General features: G+C 43.6%; 2 protein-coding genes and 1 non-coding gene across 3 annotated transcripts in view; 2 read left to right on the forward strand and 1 right to left on the reverse strand.

Moving 5' to 3' along the window:
- Positions 1 to 22: 22 nt before the first annotated feature.
- cry5 (cryptochrome circadian regulator 5) lies at positions 23 to 2,995 on the reverse strand. Its single transcript, XM_072465528.1, has 11 exons — positions 2,918 to 2,995; positions 2,163 to 2,384; positions 1,892 to 2,086; positions 1,702 to 1,820; positions 1,474 to 1,628; positions 1,247 to 1,387; positions 994 to 1,161; positions 785 to 925; positions 549 to 700; positions 251 to 471; positions 23 to 174 (listed from the first exon to the last, which is right to left on the reverse strand). The coding sequence occupies exons 2-11, from the start codon at positions 2,372 to 2,374 to the stop codon at positions 116 to 118; spliced, it is 1,563 nt and encodes a 520-aa protein (XP_072321629.1). The 5' UTR covers positions 2,375 to 2,384; positions 2,918 to 2,995; the 3' UTR covers positions 23 to 115.
- A 323-nt stretch (positions 2,996 to 3,318) lies between these two features.
- trnah-gug (transfer RNA histidin (anticodon GUG)) lies at positions 3,319 to 3,390 on the forward strand. The gene has a single exon. It is a non-coding gene; the product is annotated as a tRNA-His (tRNA).
- An 815-nt stretch (positions 3,391 to 4,205) lies between these two features.
- LOC140381457 (FERM domain-containing protein 5-like) overlaps positions 4,206 to 19,902 on the forward strand; it is a 39,230-nt gene continuing 23,533 nt past the window's right edge. Inside the window, exon 1 of the mRNA XM_072465526.1 lies at positions 4,206 to 4,494. Coding sequence (XP_072321627.1) covers positions 4,390 to 4,494 — 105 coding nt within the window. The 5' untranslated portion in view covers positions 4,206 to 4,389. The remainder of the gene's footprint in view (positions 4,495 to 19,902) is intronic.

Consider the following 19,902-nt stretch of genomic DNA (forward strand, 5'->3'; position numbering starts at 1 on the left):
CAAAATAACAGTTGAAATATACTACAGTAAAAGGTATGTTAGTTTTTGAAAAATATAAACCATACACATTTAAAAATCTCCTGAAATACAATGTGCATATGACAGTTGCTTTGTGTTACTTCTTCTTTGCTTTTTTATTCAGCATTTCCACAACAGACGCTTTGCGTTTCACACCTGTGTAATACAAAAGAATGACATCACATAAATAACGTAACAAGATAGAAGTTGTAAACATATATTTTTAATATACCTTGTTTTTTGGTGGGTGACTCAAGCTTATCAGTGGATCTCTTGGCATAGGCTAACTTCATCCTCTGAATATTCTTCTTGCGGACAACATCATGCTCTACGAGAGGCTTTGGATAGTCTTTACCAATAATGCATCCTGCTGCCTGCTGGACACTGCGGGGAGCTGTCCATGGCTCATAGATGTACTTATGTGGAAACTTTTTCAGTAAAGGCAAGTATTTCCTGCAAAATGCACATAACACATTTAATAAATAACAGTATTGATCAAAGCAGCTTGTGTGTTTGACCCCTCATCTTACTTGATATAATCTCCATTTTTGTCTGTTTTCTTGCCGAATGCCACAGGGGAGTAAACACGGAAAAACTGGTGGAAGAAGGCACTTGCTGAGAGCCACTGCCAGTTCCCAGCATTCAAAGCCCAGTCTCCATCCAACAAAAACTCCTCAAAAACCTGTGCAAATTGACACATTATCTCCATGAACTGTTGTGGAACTGAGTAGAGACCATTTCATCACGAAGAAACATTGTTTTGAACCTTTTGTCCTTCTTCCCAGTTGATATAAAGGTCCCCTCGAGTGAGAAAGCAGGCAACAGCATGTCTGGCCAAGTGGTGAATCCACCCCTCTGTTCTCAGCTGGGTCATAATGGCATCAATGAATGGAAAACCAGTCCGAGCCTTTGAAAATAATCTGCATTAACTTTGATTTACCAAGTTACTGTGTACACAATTAACTTTAGTGATACCTCTCTCCAAGCGGCCAAGAATTCAGGATTAGTGTCCCAGTCCACCTGCGTACACACGGTGTTGTCTTTCATCTTGTTGAAGTTGGGGATGCCTAAACTGGCTGTGTAGAAGAACTCCCTCCAAAGCAACTGACCGTGCAGAGAAACTGGAGGAGAGGAGTGCTTCTTCTGCCGTACGCGCAAAGAAAAAGGAAAATTAGGTCAAGTTCTGTATCTGTTCGTACGATTGAACATCTCTGATAATGGCACGCACCCCTTGATAGACCTCAGTCAACCTCCACCAGAACGTGCGCGCGGACACGCAGCCTGACGTCAGATACGGACTGAGGACAGTGGTGCTCGGCATCAGAGAGTTTGGAGAGGTCTGGGGTTTTTCAAAATTACACACCCATTGCTCGATTGAAGGAAAGGAAAAAGATATACATGAATACAAACGTGGTAGATGGATTACAGATTCATCATTTACTACGTGTGTATTACAGTTTTTTTCATGTGTTCATCCAGCCTCCTCAAAGCCTCTACTTCTCCTCCCGGGTACAGCTCCTCAGAGATGGCTGAGATGTCATGACCCAGCTCATCTAGTGTCGGGATACCATACTCCTCCTCATCATCTTTAGAGGATGGGCTACTCGCATCTATGCCAGAAGAGATGCCTTGTGAATCAGTTAAAATGCAATTTAGTGTATTATATTGTAAGTGTTACCATACGTTTCATATCGTCCACCGTAGGAGAAGGAATTGGCTTTTTTGGTGGGCCAATGCTGCTAACGATGGCTTGCATTCGGTTGTACGTAAGAGGGGGCTTGCCATTGTTGTCCTCAATTATTCTGCAAATATTTCATAGGTTCATTACTATGTTGAAGGAAATGAAAAACATGTCTATAATCCAAAAACAAACCTGTTAATGTCGAAGAGGGTGTGTGAGACTTTATAGACGACTTCAACATCATTTTCCTTTGCCAGCTTTGTGACGGTTTGGTCCCGGCTTAAACTGTAAGGCTCTGTGTCGTACTCGTAAGTCAACTTGGTCACTTTCCACTTCTTAAAGAGTGTGGAGAACACATCCTCAGGTTTACCTCGGACAACAAACAGCCTAAAACAGAAACAGATTAAGCATTTTTCTTTAGTCAAGCTGATAAATTCATATTTTTGTATCTGTTTCGTTGCACCTTGAGTTGAGTTTTTTCAGGCTGCAGTCTAAATCCCTGAGTGATCCTATGAGAAACCTCCACTGGTTCAGTCCAGTCTTATTGTTGTGAACGTGAGGGTCCAATACAAACACAGGGTACAGCTCCTTACAGTCCTTCAGAGCTGCGATCAGCGCTGGGTTGTCGTGCAGCCTGAGCCCTTTGCGGAACCAGTGAATACACGTATGTGACATGCTGATTTTCCTGCACAAAGAATGAACTAATTGTATTAATTGGTCATTATGGTAATCAAGCATTTACAATATCTGATTTTAGTGTTGCAGTATTAGTATAACTGAGAAAATACATCACAATTTAAGGATTATACGATTACATAGACCAGGCGACAGTGAAATATTACATTTTCTTTCACTAACACATTCCTCATGTTATTTACCAACTTTACAACTTACAAACTTCTGAATTGTGACGTCAGTGAATCTGTGAGTGTGTTAGTATTTGTTTGTTGTTAGAGTTAAAAAGACAAAATTTTGCTTCTAAAATTGTCACAATTATTATTTTAGTTCATTATGGAGAATTAGCATGAACCCAATCATCAATTTGAACGATTATCAGTTTCAAACGATATAAAAAGAGTGCAAAAGATCATCTTTGGTCTATTAATTGATCCGAATGCATTGTAAAGCATTGGTTACGCCTTAGTAAAGTAACATAATAATTCATGTGCAAACAACTGGCCAGTCAGATAACTAAAATGTGCACTTAAATAACCTTACCTTTATGAACGTGTACGCGTGTGTTGAGCTTGATCTAACAGCATGAAGCAGTGTTTGGTAACATGTTTTCAGCTTGAGCGTTACAAAAGCACGGAAGCTCCGGAAAACGTGAAGCAGCTGCTCGTCCAATCAGATCGTCTGTGTTTATTGTGTCGCTCAGGCTTCTCCGCCAGAGGGCGCACCACCACTGCAAACACGTGTAGGAAATCGCTCTGCTCTTAAGGCTCAAACCCGAACAAAATGAGTTTATAAACGGTGTTCGGTTCATTTAAACATGTTTTGGGTCATAATTTACAATCAACGTTTGTTCCAGACCAAAATATTACACTGGGAGATGTTTTTCTGTTTTCTACGAATGACTTCGACTTCTCGAGCGGATAGTCTTCATCCCGTCGTAGCTCGCCGTGATCGTATAGTGGTCAGTACTCTGCGTTGTGGCCGCAGCAACCCCGGTTCGAATCCGGGTCACGGCATTGTCACAATGTCACGGCAGACGGGCTTCTTTTTTGTCCACTTCAGTAAAAACGTGCGCGGTATTTATGACAAAAATAAACAGCTCATTTTCATGGTTTGGATCCCGTTGAATTGCTTCTTTAAACGACCAAAGTGCGGACAAAATATGTTTTCGTAAAAATCTTGACAGCTTAAACACACTAATTAGACACACGCTACACGCTCTACCTAACATTTTCTGTCGGGGCCATTGAAACAGGAGTCCAATTCAAGACGATGGGTTAAGAAGATAAACACTGTTAATCGTAAATAAACTATAGGCGAAACTAATTTAAACATGCCACTCACTCACCACCTGTGTGTAGATCAATACCTTTTATGAAAATCATTCAAGTGTCTGCAAGGCATTCGCGCTTTCTTGGACTGGAGGCAATGTGGCGTTGCTTTCACGTTTATCGGAAAACACAAGGTTTGGACCTGGAATAACACTTAGATTCAGAGCCTTCAAGATCAGCTCAAACCACGTCATGAATGAAGAGTGTGTCAACACAATCGAGGCTGTGTTCGGGCGACAAAGAAGCCAGTCAATGTCCTGGAATTTGCCCCTAACGCTACCTGAACACGCTCTCTCTGCAGTGTCCTACGGCCTTTGAACGCAGCACCTCAGACCATTCAGCTGTCTGCCTGTGCCCAGCATCCAGAGCGGCATTGGCACGGCCAGAGGAGCGGGGAAGGTGTGGTGAGGGGCAGACCCTTTAACTGGACCACCACCAGCGGAGCGGCGACACCTTAAGCCCCTCGCGTTCATTCAAACCTCCAAAAACCGTGTGTGTGTTATCTTTCACGAGCGGGTGCATCAAATGGAGACGAATCACCGCAGCAGCCCAGTATTGCCGCCGCTGCCCCTGGCCAGGTGTCGGACCGCAGACGAGGGACATCGCTAAGGTGAGAGGGGCGGGAAATAAAAAAAGAAGAAGAAGACTGGTTTGGTGTCATCCCGAGAGCGCAGGGGCGAGAAGATGATGCTGAGCCGCCTCGTGAGCAGCAGCATCAGGAGCCTGGACCGTGAATACAACTGCACTGTGAGGCTGCTGGACGACTCGGAGTACACCTGCACCATACAGGTCAGTGGTGGTCGGGACGGTCGGTGTGCTGGACGTGTCCGTGCTGGGCTGACCTGTGTGTGATGGAGCGTCCCGGTGTCAGGTGCGCTGCATTTTGGAGACAGACGAGTGCTGCTCATAGGCTACGGTCAGATGTTTGTCCTCTGTCATCTTTACAGACAGTGTTTTCGTCATGCAGAGAGACAAGATCCCAATGACTGCACGAGCTTGTGTTGCGTAGCAAAATCAGGACGAGGAGACTGTCAAGGTGCAGGTGCAGGTGCTGCCTCTTCTCTGCTTTACTGTCCAAATCCTGTGAGCTGGAGAATTATGAAACTATATGTGCTCTGATTTTAAAATATTTCAGTAACAGAAGGTGGCATCCAACTTAACCCAGCAGGGAATCATCTCCAATGTGATTATAAAAGACGTTTCAGTGAACAAGAAGCATTGTTTGTGATTTATTAACATTGTATTGTACAGTATGTCATTTTTGTATGAAATAGGTAAGATACAATACAAACAGTACAAATGCACTACATTTTTGCTGGTCTTAAAGGTGCTTGTTGACCTGTTCTTTCACTCAGGTTTATTCATTGTCCTCTGTTGCAGTGACAGTGCTGATTTATATTCCAGTGAGCCTCACTGACTCACTTAAATTAATCCAAGTCAGGGTTCGTAAGCATGTGCCAACTGTAAGTATCAAATGAATTGGAAAGGATATTTTCGATTTTAGCACAATGTAGATCTATACACCTCACCTGTTTGCTGCTCACACTGTGTCTTTGATGACGTTTAAAGACAGCAGAACAAAAGCATAATCTCCAAAGTAATTCCTTCAGTTTGAAACAGTTCAAGTGAACAGGGCCCATGAGACGGATCAAAGTGTTCAGTAGCAGCACTTGTTACATCGTGTTGGGCTATCCTGTTGGCAAGGACAGCTCTGTTTTATGGAAATGCTAAATATAGATTTCTGGCCCATAAAAGCCATAACATGTTTACTACATGTTTTTGATGACTCGGATTGTTGTGCATGTTAGATGTATTTGCTTTCCAATCCCCTGTGCCCTGACATGAGTTATGACCTTACAGTCTATGGTTATGACCCAGGGCTCTGGTCAGGACATGCTCAGTCCAGACTTAGAGCAGATCCATAAAGGCAAGCTGAACATAAACGAGTGGGGAAATGCATCAGTAATCAAAGGATTGTGTGTTTCTTTTGAAAGATTCTCAAAAGCTAATAATACATTTATTTGGCGGAGGACTATCTGATTTATCTCCAAAACAAAATATCATGCAGTGAATACAAAGACCATATTATTATTGAAATATTTGAAAAAATAATTGTCTTCATTAATCCAAGGCATCTACAGTTTTATTTTTAATTAAATTAAATCTGAAATCATTGCACATGGCATTTCACCTCCCGACAAGAAGTTCCCAGACTGAATGTGACGTTTCTGTGTGGAGTCTGAATGTAGTTCGCATAGTCTTTCCATGTAGAGGCTCAGGACCATCCTTGAACCTTGTATGAAATAGTAAACATTTGATTATTCGCTATAGCATCATTAGATAATACTCCAGCATGATGTGCAAATGCAGATTTGTATATATATACATATATGTATATATGTATATATATATATATATATATATATGTATATATATATATATATATATATATATATATATATATATATATATATATATCCCACTTTGGCACGTTAGCAGGGGCAGAAAGCTGTAATTAGGTTTGAATCCCAAGAAGCAACATTATTTGTATCATTTTGCATTATGACAACAACAATTGCCTACAAATAATCAGGTCATTTTCCTGTTTGGAAAGGATTAAGCCAATTAGAGTACTGTGGGATTCAAACCAAGCTCCGCCCGGTAGCTCACAAATTGCCTCTGTTGGATGCAGCTTGCGTTGCTACTTCACGTAAATGGTGAGATACCTCATTACTATTTTTTCGCTCTTGTGTCTGACCTAGAAACATTGAAGCGTGAGCTGCAAGAAGGCCATGCAATGGATTTTTGAGTGATGGATCTGTTCACCTTCTGTCCTTAATTGTACCGTATCGTGGGTCCAGAGCAGAGGAAGGGAGTTCCCTTCTAGGTGTGAAGATGCATCCAAGGTTTTTCAGTGTTTTCATGTCGTCTTTGCTCTTTTTAATCAAGAACAATTATAGAAACAATCACAAAACAAACCATTTGTTTGGTTTTGTAATGAAATCTTCTCCTTCATTATTTTCACAAAAAACTAAATGGGTTATATTTATCAAGATGGTGCTGAGTTACAAGTTAGAGCATTTGAAAATAAACATGACATGAGTTACGTTTGATTTAAGGGCAAATGCACGTTGTATAGTATGTGTAGGAATATAAGTGCTTAGTCAAGAAGATTCCTTGAATGTCTTATTCATGTCTGCTGGCTCTGCACATTACAGACAACACAAACATCTGACTCACTGCAGTGTTTTTTTGCTCAAGGAAGAAGGCATGTTTTATGTTATTGGAAGTGGTAGAAGCATGTCACAACGTGTTCTAAATAAACAAAGAATACGGCTGTGACACTCCATGTTAAATCTGCATATGGTGTGCTTCATGTCTGCTTATGCTGCTACTTATGGAGCTCATACAGAACAGAGTAATTGCTTTTGCGATCAGCTCTGTCGTGAAGTTGGCTGTGTTTGTTGCTGTGGGACTTTGGGAGAGATGTGTTGCACAGAATATCCTTTATCCTTGGTCGTGTTGTTTTACTTTAACTTTGCTATGACCAGATATTAATGAAGAGCGCTGCATGCTCATGTGGTGCGTTGAGGTGTTGTTGTGGTCTGTGGCATGTCTCTGGTCCCTTGGGGTCTGCAGCCTTTATGTGTGGTAGTCAAAGCCAACAAGACTGAAGCTAGATGCTATTAGCCTGACAAGCCATGTGACTCTTTAGTTTGTATCTTTTAGAGAGAAAGTCCGCTTGAAAATGCTCCTTAGAGAATCATTGTCTTCACTCAGGTAGGTTCTTCCTAACTAGACCAATCACAGACAGGGCTTTGTGACACCACTGCCACCTCCAAAATAGTCCAGATGGAGATCCTGCTATGGTCTGTAAGACTGACCGTTTAGCAGTAGATCGAAATAAAAACGGTGTAGTTTCTGCTGTTAAAAACAGCAAAAATACCGGTACATGTTCTCATTGGACCAAGAAGTTATATAAATGTATTTTTTAAATGTCAGACTCAAGACGTTCTCTTTAACAGCATTCAACTATAAACACTGCTTCACTCATTTTATTGACATTGAATTGTATTGAAGAAAATGCCCACTAAACCACAAGTGTAACAGTAACAGTAGAGCGCTTCTACAATGGTTTTAAAGCTTTTGCTGTGATTGAACTCACCAAGACTGTTTTCAAGTAAAACAGTCTTGGTGAAACAATGGCAGTCTGACGTGCTCCGTATCATGTTGATAAGTCCACTATAGTCAAACAATTATTTTCATAGTACATTATTTACCAAATAAAGGTTGAAATACAGGACTGAAGGCTTCTAGACTAGAGTGTATTATGGATCAGAAATAGTTTATTTATTTTTACATTTTTGCCACTGTCTTTGTTATAAAAGGTCTTTTAGCAATGTATTTTAGAGTCTGACTGTATGATCCAGATAACGATTATGATGGTCAAAATTATTTATTTTAGTCAATTAATTGTTGTTGCACCATTGATTGCATTATTTTATTTTCTTCTTCTTCTTCTTCTTCTTCTTCTTCTTCTTCTTCTTCTTCTTCTTCTTCTTCTTCTTCTTCTTCTTCTTCTTCTTCTTCTTCTTCTTCTTCTTCTTCTTCTTCTTCTTCTTCTTCTTCTTCTTCTTCTTCTTCTTCTTCTTCTTCTTCTTCTTCTTCTTCTTCTTCTGAGCCACTGCCGTCCCGCTACAGCACCAAGTTTTCATTGCGGTCTCCCATCCAGTATTGACCAGGCCCAGAATGTCACTCATGTTAATGCCATAGGAACCATCTCGGACTCTGACAAGCTCATATATATATATATATATATATATATATATATATATATATATATATATATATATATATATATATATATATATATATATATATATATATATATATATATATATCCCCCAAAAACATAATGAGTCATTGAAGTTACTTATTTGACTCTATACAGCTCAAATGTAAAAGGAAAAATCAATACAATACAATACACACAATACATATTGTTCCAGCTTGTGTGTGTGTGTGTGTATATGTATATATATATATATATATATATATATATATATATATATCCCACACATAACTGCAGGGTGCAAGATGCTGGCAGGGACAGCTTACATGGCGCATCATAACCAGGTGCTGGCATAGTGTACAGAAATCATCTGTGCAGAGAATACGGGCTGGAAACCCCAAGGACAAAGTGGGAAACACCTCCAAAGTTGGTGGAGAACGACCGAGCCGAGGTCCTCTGGGACTTCCAGATACAGACAGACCGAATGATAATGGCGAACTAACCGGTCATAGTGGTGGTCGACAAGGTGCAGAGGAAAGTTGTGGTGGTAGACATTGCAGTGCCATGGGATGGTAACATCCGGAAAAAGGAACATAGAGAAATACCAAGGCCTCAAAGAGGAGCTGGAGAAGGCCAGGAGCGTGATGGTATCAGTGGTGCCCGTAGTGATTGGAGCACTTGGGGCAGTGACCCCCAAACTGGAGGAATTGCTAGAGCAGATCCCAGGAAAGACATCGGAAATCTCGGTCCAGAAAAGTGCAGTGCAGGAACAGCAAAGATACGGCACAGAACCCTCAAGCTCCCAGGGGCCTCTTGTAGAGGACCCGAGCTTGAAGGGGGATAAACAGAGACTGCCCGCGGAGGGTGAGGAAAAGTTTTTTATATATATATATATATATATATTGCTGCTCGTGTTTTCTTTCCAATATTGCTCTCAATAAGGCTATTGTGTCAGTGGCATAAAGTTGATTATTGTTTAGTGTTATATTTTTTGCAATAATAATTATTTTTATTTTTTAAAATATATTCTCAAGGGCCTTTTAGATGGGTTTAAACATTTTAGGGTTAAACCTAACCCTAAACGAGGAAGCAACCTAAATGTGGATCAAATGTATTCTAAATTTAACTAGAATGACCACCAGAAGTAGCCACCAGTGGTACAGGTACCACAGATTGAAAAGCCCTGTTCTAATATAGTAGATGCAGCCACTCCTCACTTACATCACACAGACCTCTCCAAACCCTCCTCTCTTTCAGCTCAGCAAGTGTGTTTCTATTTTTATACACATGCTATAGCGGAGCCTGTCCTGTGTGGAATATTAAGCAGATCTTCTGTTCTCTAAAAGCCGCTTTAACTGTACTCCATCCACAGTTGGACACACTTAACAAGCTAAGGAGCACTTGTCTTCTGCATCCAACTTTCTTGTGTGTTCGTCAAAGCAAGTGCTACAAACATAACTGATACGTCATAAACAGACACTGAATTGGCCATCAAACGTTCCTCTGCTCCTGCTTCCTCTCTGGCCTGTGCGTGGTGAGATTGCTGCTGAGGACTTCTTTGTAATCCTATGACAACTTGCTGCTGCTGGCTTTTGTGTGCGCTTTAGAGAAAGGGGGATGGAGGGAGAGGCAGCAGGTCTGTCTGACGCGAGAGAGCTCTGTGTGTCTTGTTCTTGGCTCTGAGATTGGTGGACAGCTGGAGAATGAATCAGAAAGAAAAACAGTTCCCCTATGGTTGGTATGTGGACGCATAACGCAACTGAAAATTCTACTTGTTTTCATTGATCATTTTACTCTTCTTATTAAAAATATGAATATGGCATTTCATTTAAAGTTTCACACTCACTTAATCAGTGTAATTTAACCTAATCAATTCAAATGTATTCTCCAAAATCTGTATTCCTTTCCAAACCACATGTTTACTGCCACAAGATTGGCTGGAAAAAAGCCTCAAGTCGATCATTTGATTCTGTAAATAATTTGATCACAATTCAATTACAATTTGATTAATTGCACAGCTCTATGTAAAACTGATATTTTGTGAAATGTGACCATTTTTTATGGGTTGGTTAACGTAATGTTAATGTAAAGTACAATTATTGTATTGGCCAATGGTTGATATTATTCCCACCACAGGGAAATAGCTACCGTGGTGATTTGTAAAACTCGTTACTTTTTATGCCAAATGACCTTTCCAACGCAAGAATAAATCACAGTTACTACCTGCTGTGACTGGATTTTTAATGTTTTTTAAACTTAAGATAAGATAAGATATTCCTTTATTGTCACACATGGGGAAATTTCATTGGTGCAACGCACGTAGATACAGAGGTAGATACAGAAGAACAGATCACTTATAGGAAGTCTGAAAAACACTTTCAGTAGAAGATCTCCTATAAATAAATAAAAAACTCCCATAAATATATTATAAAGACCACTTTTTAATTCTCTCTCTGGAAATTAATTACAGGCATTTATACTTTACAAGTATTAGAAATCCACACAGGCTTTCCCTATTTCCTTTGATTTAGACATTCCATTCATTAGCAGTTACCAAGAAAATCTTAAAGTGTGCATGAATCACAATTTGCCTCTAAAGGTCACTTTTATTTGGGTTTGACCAAAAAGGGAATAATTTGTATTTACAGCACTATGTTTGCCGCTGATGAGACTGTCTCTTCAAAATCACACGGTGCAACCTAATTTCCATTATTTTATTCATCCGTTTTCTCGCAAAGCCCCATCTGAATATTAGACAATCTCATCAAAATAATAAATGGATTCTGTGCTGGGGTTATTAACTCTGGGGAGCGCTGAGTATTGCACGGACTGATGCATTTTCAACATCTCTGTGAAGCTTTTAGTGGCATTTTGTAAACTGGACTCTTTTAAACTCTAGATGTTTAATAAGCACCAGACAAAGAAATGATTAACAACTTCCCGCACAAAAACGTAATAGTAACATCTTAAGCACTATAAGAAGTCAGTGAGCTGTCTTCATTGTGGTGTTGTTGTAGCCCAGTGACTTTCCATCGCCCTTGGATTATTGGGCGATAGCTGGGGAGCTCACCATGGCAACAGGATTATTGCATCACTGCTCCCCCGTTGATGGCGTCAAGTCAGCGTTTGGCTGAGCTCTGCCGCAGCTCGAGACTCTTCAAACTCCTGAACGGATGCCATTACTGTGTCCAGGTATGTCTCATTATACCTGGAACTTTTAGTAGGACATTTATAGAGCCAAACGGTTTTATTTGGCTGCTCTCTTGTGGCCTGTGCCGTGGGGAAGGTTAATGGGGCTAGCTGGCTGTTAACCCAGTTTGTTCCAGGTTGGGTCCCAGTAGAAACATACCATAAATGACTACGTAAAAGCAGCCCAGAGTCATGTGTGATGAGGACATTTGGATTTATAATTAGCATGAGCTCATTTGGTTCTAATCTCATTTCGTGCACAATTGGTTTTGAAGGACGTGAGTACAACATTTTCCCTGTACATCATTTGTACAAGAAGAGTCTTAGGAAATACATTTTTTATCTTATTATGTGAATCATCATCAGGACAATACAGGCTCTAAAACACAAATGAAAAGACCTTTTATAACAAAGGCAGAGGACTTATTACATAAAATACATTTCATCCATAAATATTCTCTGTCTGGGAGCCTTCAGTTCCCTTATTTCAACCTCAATTTGGTTAATAATATACTGCATTTAAAAAGTCTCAATGTACAATAGAAATAATCGTTAGTGACACCCATAATTTGAAGTCATTGTAAAGGGAAATGCTCAAATTACAATGTTCAAGAAACTACTAGAGTAGTAGAGAATATTATAATTGTTTTATCAACCCAGAAACCCATCAAAATAGAAAACTTTTATAACAAAGTCTTCCTCGTCATAGTCTTCCTCATCATCATCATCATTGTGAGAAGAAACGAGACGATTTCAGGATTGTGAGGATTGTGACCAGTGAAATCCTTCATTTGTTTTCTTTCCCAAGTCCAATAGATTACCATTTACATTTCTGAATGAAAAGAATCATGATAATGTCACAAAAATAACCTTTACATGTAGTTAGACTTTTTGGGGGTATATTGAACCGAAATGAGTTATTGTTTCTGAATACAATCTTGACAGTCCTATCCACAATGTTCTAATGCTTAGAAAGAACCCTGGACCTTCAGGCTAAACAACAAATCCCATAAGGCCGTGGTGTACGTTGGAAAGGGTCATCACGCCCTTGCTGCTTGACTGACCCCACCTCCACGCAGCTTGAGCAGTGCCTCAGGGTCTCGTCCTCAGAAGACAGAGAGGAAGAGGCAGAAGGAGCACAGCAGGAGATGATAGAGAGAGACAGGTTAGAGGGAAAATGCAGCACCAGACGAGCCTCACCTGCCCACTCAGCTGTCCACTTCACACCACGCTGAGAAAGGCCATTGTAATATGACCCCAGTATTAAAGGTGACTCTGTATTGATCCTGATGTCAAATAACAGGCCAATAAGTCTGAACAGTGAATATTATATTTAGCTTGTTTATGTATTTTGAACATGCATTAACATCGGAATCAAGTCAAAACCAATAAAGACAATAACATATAGAAAAGCAACAAGATTATTCATTCATAATACATACAGAAGATAATTACATTCAGCATTTGATCTCATTTGATTTTTACATTATTAATTTACTGGAACTTTCATAATTGGTTCAGTTCATTATCAGTACAATATATCAGTATTTAGCAGAATAGCTCTAACTGCTTTGGACATAAAATAAACAGTTTGTAGGAGTGGGGTCTCTACACACACAGTGATTCTCAAACCTTTCACAATATAAACCACTTCAGAACATATTCGGCCTAGATCTAAACCAGGTCTATAAGCTTATTATTCCAGGACTAAACATGGTAAAATAAGGTTTATAATAGGGCTAAATGATCTGAATAGTTCTGTCCAAGGACTAGGGGTGGGCAATTGACAACCTGTAACCAGACATTTTTGGTTTGCAGAGGACATTAGCCAAATAATTTGCTTTTGTGATTTTGCTAAGTGCCATCATGTTAAGGTGTCGGCTCCTTGAGCCGACACCTTAACGTGGTGGAGGGGTTTGAGTGCCCGAATGATCCCGGGAGCTATGTTGTCGGGGGCTTCATGCCCCTGGTAGGGTCTCCCAAGGCAAACAGGTCCTAGGTGACGGGTCAGACAAAGATCGGTTCAGAAGCCCCCTATGATGACAACACGAACAAGGCAGTTTACGTCGCCCGGATCGGCGTCACCGGGGCCCCATCCTGGAGCCAGGCCTGGGATGGGTGCTCCATGGCGAGCGCCTGGTGGCCGGGTCTTACCCCACGGGGCCCGGCCGGGCACAGCCCGAAGGAGCGACGTGGGGCTGCCCTCCCGTGGGCCCACCACCCGCAGGAGGATCCATAGGGGGCCGGTGCAGAGAGATCTGGGCGGCAGTCGACGGCAGGGGCCTCTGCGACCAGATCTCCAGACGCAGAGACTAACTCTGGGGACATGGAATGTCACCTCGCTGGGGGGGAAAGAGCCTGAGCTTGTGCGGGAGGTTGAGCGATACCGACTAGATATAGTCGGCCTCACCTCCACGCACAGTTTGGGCTCTGGAACCCATCTCCTCGAGAGGGGCTGGACGCTCCACTTCTCTGGTGTTGCCCGCGGGGAGAGGCGGCGGGCTGGTGTGGGCTTGCTTATAGCCCCTCAGCTCAGCCGCCACGTGTTGGAGTTTACCCCGGTGAACGAGAGGGTCGCGTCCCTCCGCCTTCGGGTGGGGGACAGGTCTCTCACTGTTGTGGCGGCCTACGGGCCGAACAGCAGTGCAGAGTACCCGGCCTTCTTGGAGTCCTTGGGAGGGGTACTGGACAGTGCACCGACCGGGGACTCCGTTGTTCTACTGGGGGACTTCAACGCCCACGTGGGCAATGACAGTGACACCTGGAGAGGGGTGATCGGTAAGAACGGCTTCCCCGATCTGAACCCGAGCGGTGTTCAGTTATTGGACTTCTGTGCTAGCCACGGATTGTCCATAACGAACACCATGTTCAAGCACAAGGGTGTTCATCAGTGCACATGGCACCAGGACACCCTAGGCCGGAGGTCAATGATCGACTTTGTTGTCGTGTCATCAGACCTCCGGCCGCGTGTCTTGGACACTCGGGTGAAGAGAGGGGCAGAGTTGTCAACCGATCACCACCTGGTGGTGAGTTGGATCCGCTGGCGGAGGAGGAAGCCGGACAGACTTGGCAGACCCAAGCGCATTGTGAGGGTCTGTTGGGAACGTCTAGTGGAGCCCTCTGTCAGTAGGGTATTCAACTCGCACCTCCGGGAGAGCTTCTCCCATGTCCCGGGGGAGGCTGGGGACATTGAGTCCGAGTGGACCATGTTCTCCGCCTCCATTGTTGATGCGGCTGCTCGGAGCTGTGGTCGCAAGGTCTCCGGTGCCTGTCGTGGCGGCAACCCCCGAACCCGGTGGTGGACACCGGAAGTAAGGGATGCCGTCAGACTAAAGAAGGAGGCCTATCAGGCCACTCTGGCTTGTAGGTCTCCGGAGGTCATCGACGGGTATCGGCAGGCCAAGCGAGCCGCGGCTCGTGCTGTCGCAGAGGCAAAAACCCGGGCCTGGGAGGAGTTCGGGGAGGCCATGGAGGAGGACTATCGGTCGGCACCAAAGAAATTCTGGCAAACCGTCCGGCGCCTCAGGAAGGGGAAGCAGTGTCTCACAAACACCGTTTACGGTGCGGGTGGAGGCCTGCTGACCTCGACTGGGGATGTCGTCGGACGGTGGAAGGAATACTTTGAGGATCTCCTTAATCCCTCAGTCACGTCTTCTGAAGAGGAAGTAGAGACCGGGGACTCGGAGGCTGGCTCATCCATCACCCAAGCTGAAGTCACTGAGGTTGTCCGCAAACTCCTCGGTGGCAGGGCTCCGGGGGTGGATGAGATCCGCCCTGAGTACCTAAAGTATCTGGATGTTGTAGGACTGTCTTGGTTGACACGTCTCTGCAACATCGCGTGGCGTTCGGGGACCGTGCCTCTGGACTGGCAGACCGGGGTGGTGGTCCCTCTGTTCAAGAAGGGGGACCGGAGGGTGTGTTCCAACTACAGAGGGATCACACTCCTCAGCCTCCCGGGTAAGGTCTATTCCAAGGTACTGGAGAGGAGAATCCGACCGATAGTCGAACCTCGGATTCAGGAGGAGCAGAGTGGTTTTCGTCCCGGTCGTGGAACACTGGACCAGCTCTATACCCTCCATCGGGTGCTCGAGGGTTCATGGGAGTTTGCCCAACCAGTCCACATGTGCTTTGTGGATCTGGAGAAGGCTTTTGACCGTGTCCCTCGGGGTGTCCTTTGGGGGGTGCTCCGGGAGTACGGGGTCCGGGGCCCTTTGCTCAGGGCTGTCCGGTCCCTGTATGACCGGAGCAGGAGCTGTGTTCGCATTGCCGGCAGTAAGTCAGACCTGTTCCCAGTGCATGTTGGACTCCGCCAGGGCTGCCCTGTGTCACCGGTTCTGTTCATAATTTTTATGGACAGAATTTCTAGGCGCAGTCAGGGGTCGGAGGGGGTCCGGTTTGGGGACCACAGGATCTCATCTCTGCTGTTTGCAGACGATGTTGTCCTGATGGCTCCATCAAACCCGGACCTGCAACATGCACTGGGACGGTTTGCAGCCGAGTGTGAAGCGGCTGGGATGAGAATCAGCACCTCCAAATCCGAGGCCATGGTTCTCGACCGGAAAAAGGTGGCTTGCCCTCTCCAGGTGGGTGGGGTGTCCTTGCCCCAAGTGGAGGAGTTCAAGTATCTCGGGGTCTTGTTCACGAGTGAGGGAAGGATGGAGCGTGAGATCGACAGGCGGATCGGTGCAGCGGCTGCAGTGATGCAGTCGCTGCATCGGACCGTTGTGGTAAAGAGGGAGCTGAGCCGAAAGGCAAAGCTCTCTATTTACCGGTCGGTCTACGTTCCTACCCTCACCTATGGTCATGAGCTTTGGGTAGTGACCGAAAGAACAAGATCACGGATACAAGCGGTCGAAATGAGTTTCCTCCGCCGGGTGGCTGGGCGCTCCCTTAGAGATAAGGTGAGGAGCTCGGCCACACGGGGGGAGCTCGGAGTAGAGCCGCTGCTCCTCCACGTCGAGAGGAGCCAGCTGAGGTGGCTCGGGCATCTGTTCCGGATGCCTCCTGGGCGCCTCCCTCGGGAGGTGTTTCAGGCATGTCCCACCGGGAAGAGGCCCCGGGGAAGACCCAGGACACGCTGGAGAGACTATGTCTCTCGGCTGGCCTGGGAACGCCTCGGGATCCCCCCGGAGGAGTTAGAGGAAGTGTCTGGGGAGAAGGAAGTCTGGGAGTCCCTGCTCAGACTGCTGCCCCCGCGACCCGGCCCCGGATAAAGCGGCAGAAGATGGATGGATGGATGGATGGCCATCATGTAAAGCTTTTTTGTACTGCAGACTCCAACTGCCCACAGGAATAAATGTGAGTGTGAATCGATGTCTGCCACTGTTACTTTCCTCAATCAACTTCACACGCGGCGGCAGAGACAGTTTCAGCCCCCACGAGCTGCAGACACCGACAGATGAATCATAGAATATCATAATAAAGCCCCTAACAGTCCAAGTCTCTCTGTGTTTTTTAATCCATGTTAAAAAACAATTTGCCTGATAAACGTACAGAAGCTTAACATGGTACTTTTGCCTTAAAGTCTCCTGTTTTGCAAAAGCCTGTGTCAGCAGTTTGCACTCATTCATTAGTCTTATTAGAGTTCATCTACTGCCCCTTTGTACGTGGAATTATCTCTTGTGGGGAAAAAGTGCTTACGGGCCAGATTCAAGCCCTGTTTGTTCCTTTATAGCAAATGTTTATTTATAGATCGACAAATACGTTACTTTTCATAAAGCTAACCTCTACAGCTTACACTTTAAATCGTGCTCCTGCTTTTGATCAAATTAAAAACAACAAAACTGACCTTCTTTGACGTGTTTTGTATTGGATTTCATTATTTATGAATAATACATTGTCTTTTACATGGTCTTTAATCTTTTGTTGAATTATTTCATGCATATTCTTATTTATTGTTTATTTGACAGGGACAGAGACACAAACATGAGGGAGTCTAATGCTGTATCAGTGTTTATTCAGTGGTACCATATCCCCTATGTCTCACGCTCTGATTACCCTCTAACTTGGGCACTAGGCAAATAAATATGTTTATTGTAGTAGTATATAGTCAATTAAGTTAAATATGTTTTGTATTTTCTTATTTTAATGATTTAGGTTGTGTTTACATGACATAACACATTTCAATGGTTTAAGTCTGAGCTGAGACAGGTCAGAACAGATGCAGATTTGTTGACCTGGTTTATTATATTTTTTACTGTTCCACATGAAACAAAAACAGGCACAAAGTTCTTCTCTGTCAGTATAAATACACAAATTGTTTAATCTTTTGTTCACAATTGTCATTGGACATCAGCTGAAAAGACTTAATAAGAAATAAGATTAATATTTTGTAGAGCCAAGTCAGTTTTAGGTTCCTTCCCTCTAGCGCTGGACTCACTGAAGACATTTAGGATGCATCAAAACTCAATTACACCCAAAGGATCAATAGCTCCACCAGTGTGTACTTGGTCTAATAACTAAAGCCACTAGTCATGAAAACCCAATTTTCTCTCAATTAACCTGTGTTTTGTTGAACAGACTCAACAACATTGTCTGCTGCGCAGTTTATTCTGAACCATTAGTTGCCTTGACATTTGTTCAATACTGTGGCAGTGGAGCGATGATGAATGTTTAGCCTTCAGTGACTATAACTGACACAAGCTTCAGGCTTCAGCATGTTTGTATGAGAGTCATTGCTGCGTACATAAACTGTGGATTCTGAAATAATGCCACAGATTGGAAATGCTATTAATCTGTCAGTCATCCACCTTAATGTGGTGCGTAGAGAAGCTCATACGCCTGAGGCATGTGCTGGACGTGCTGCTTGTGCTGCTCGTGCTGCTCGTACTGCTTGTGCTGCTTGTCCCGTCTGTGCTGTTTGTGCCGCTCGTGCTGCTTGTGCTGCGTGTACTGCTCCTGCTACATGTGTTACATGTGCTGCTCGTGCTGCTTGTGCTGCGTGTACTGCTCCTGCTACATGTGCTACTTGTGCTGCTCGTGCTGCTTGTGCTGCGTGTACTGCTCCTGCTACATGTGCTACATGTGCTGCTCGTGCTGCTTGTGCTGCATGTGCTGCATGTACTGCTCGTGGTACGTGGGCTGCTCGTGCTGCGTGTGCTGCATGTACTGTTCATGCTGTGTGCTGCTTGTGCTGCATGTGCTGCATGTACTGCTCATGCTGCGTGTGCTGCTCGTGCTGCTCGTGCTGCTTGTGCTGCTTGTGCTGCATGTGCTGCTTGTGCTGCTTGTGTTGCTCGTGCTGCTCGTGCTGCTTGTGCTGCTTGTGCTGCTTGTGCTGCTTGTGTTGCTCGTGCTGCTCGTGCTGCTTGTGCTGCTTGTGTTGCGTACAGCTTATGAGGCTGCTGTCATTTAAGGTGCCCTCTTCCTCGTTGGCATAGGGAGAGGGATGTTTATTCTGAGACATTGGAGAAAGTTAATTGAAAGAGATGAACGAGAAACTACAAGGTGTTTTCTCAGTGGGACCTAAGGAAGAACTGGAGTGTGGCTGGTTTTGAATATGTAGTTTCAAATCAGGCATAGTTTTGTAGGTTTCTTTTTGTATTTGAAAGTTCTACAGTTAGTTTTTTGTTATGTTTGTAATTTGTAATTTGTAATGTTTTTTGCTATGAGTAATTTAATGACTTTTTGGGTTAGGTCTTGTTTTTTTTCAGTCATTTTTAGTAGTCTCTTATTTATTTATTCATCACCATTTCAGATTAATTGACATTGTTGCATTGTACTATGAGCTTGTCAAAAGTGGCTGCATACCGCTAATTTTGACACCATTGTCAGTTCCGCTGACGTTTGCATTAAAGGTTTGTTCAAGTGTTAAAGCTTCATTCAGTATGACTATGAGGTAAAACGTTTAGAGCAGAGAGTTAATTAGCTCTTAGTATGCTGAGATGAGAAATATTATTTCCTTTGCAGTCAGGAAGGAAAACTGAACTCTATAAGGCTCATCTCTCATACCACATTCCTCCAAAACATGGGGGTTTGGGAGTTTTGTGTTTATTGTTTTCCTTTGCTGTGAGCTGGTGTCAAGCGTTATCACATCACGTCCTCTGAATCAAATATCTCTGCAAAGTGCCAAGTGAAGGGCTAGTCCCACACCAGACGAGTCAGAACACATCTCGTCAGCTCACTCACACTCCAGAGTAACACAGAAAAAGCATTACAGGAAATCACCCTTTCTAAAAAGCCTGAATACACATGCAAATGTCTGAGTTATTGTAGTG

Source organism: Eucyclogobius newberryi, unplaced genomic scaffold (genome assembly GCF_026437365.1).
Source record: "Eucyclogobius newberryi isolate DKJ021-1_F unplaced genomic scaffold, fEucNew1.0.hap1 SCAF_5, whole genome shotgun sequence".
NCBI classification, from domain to species: Eukaryota; Metazoa; Chordata; class Actinopteri; order Gobiiformes; family Gobiidae; genus Eucyclogobius; species Eucyclogobius newberryi.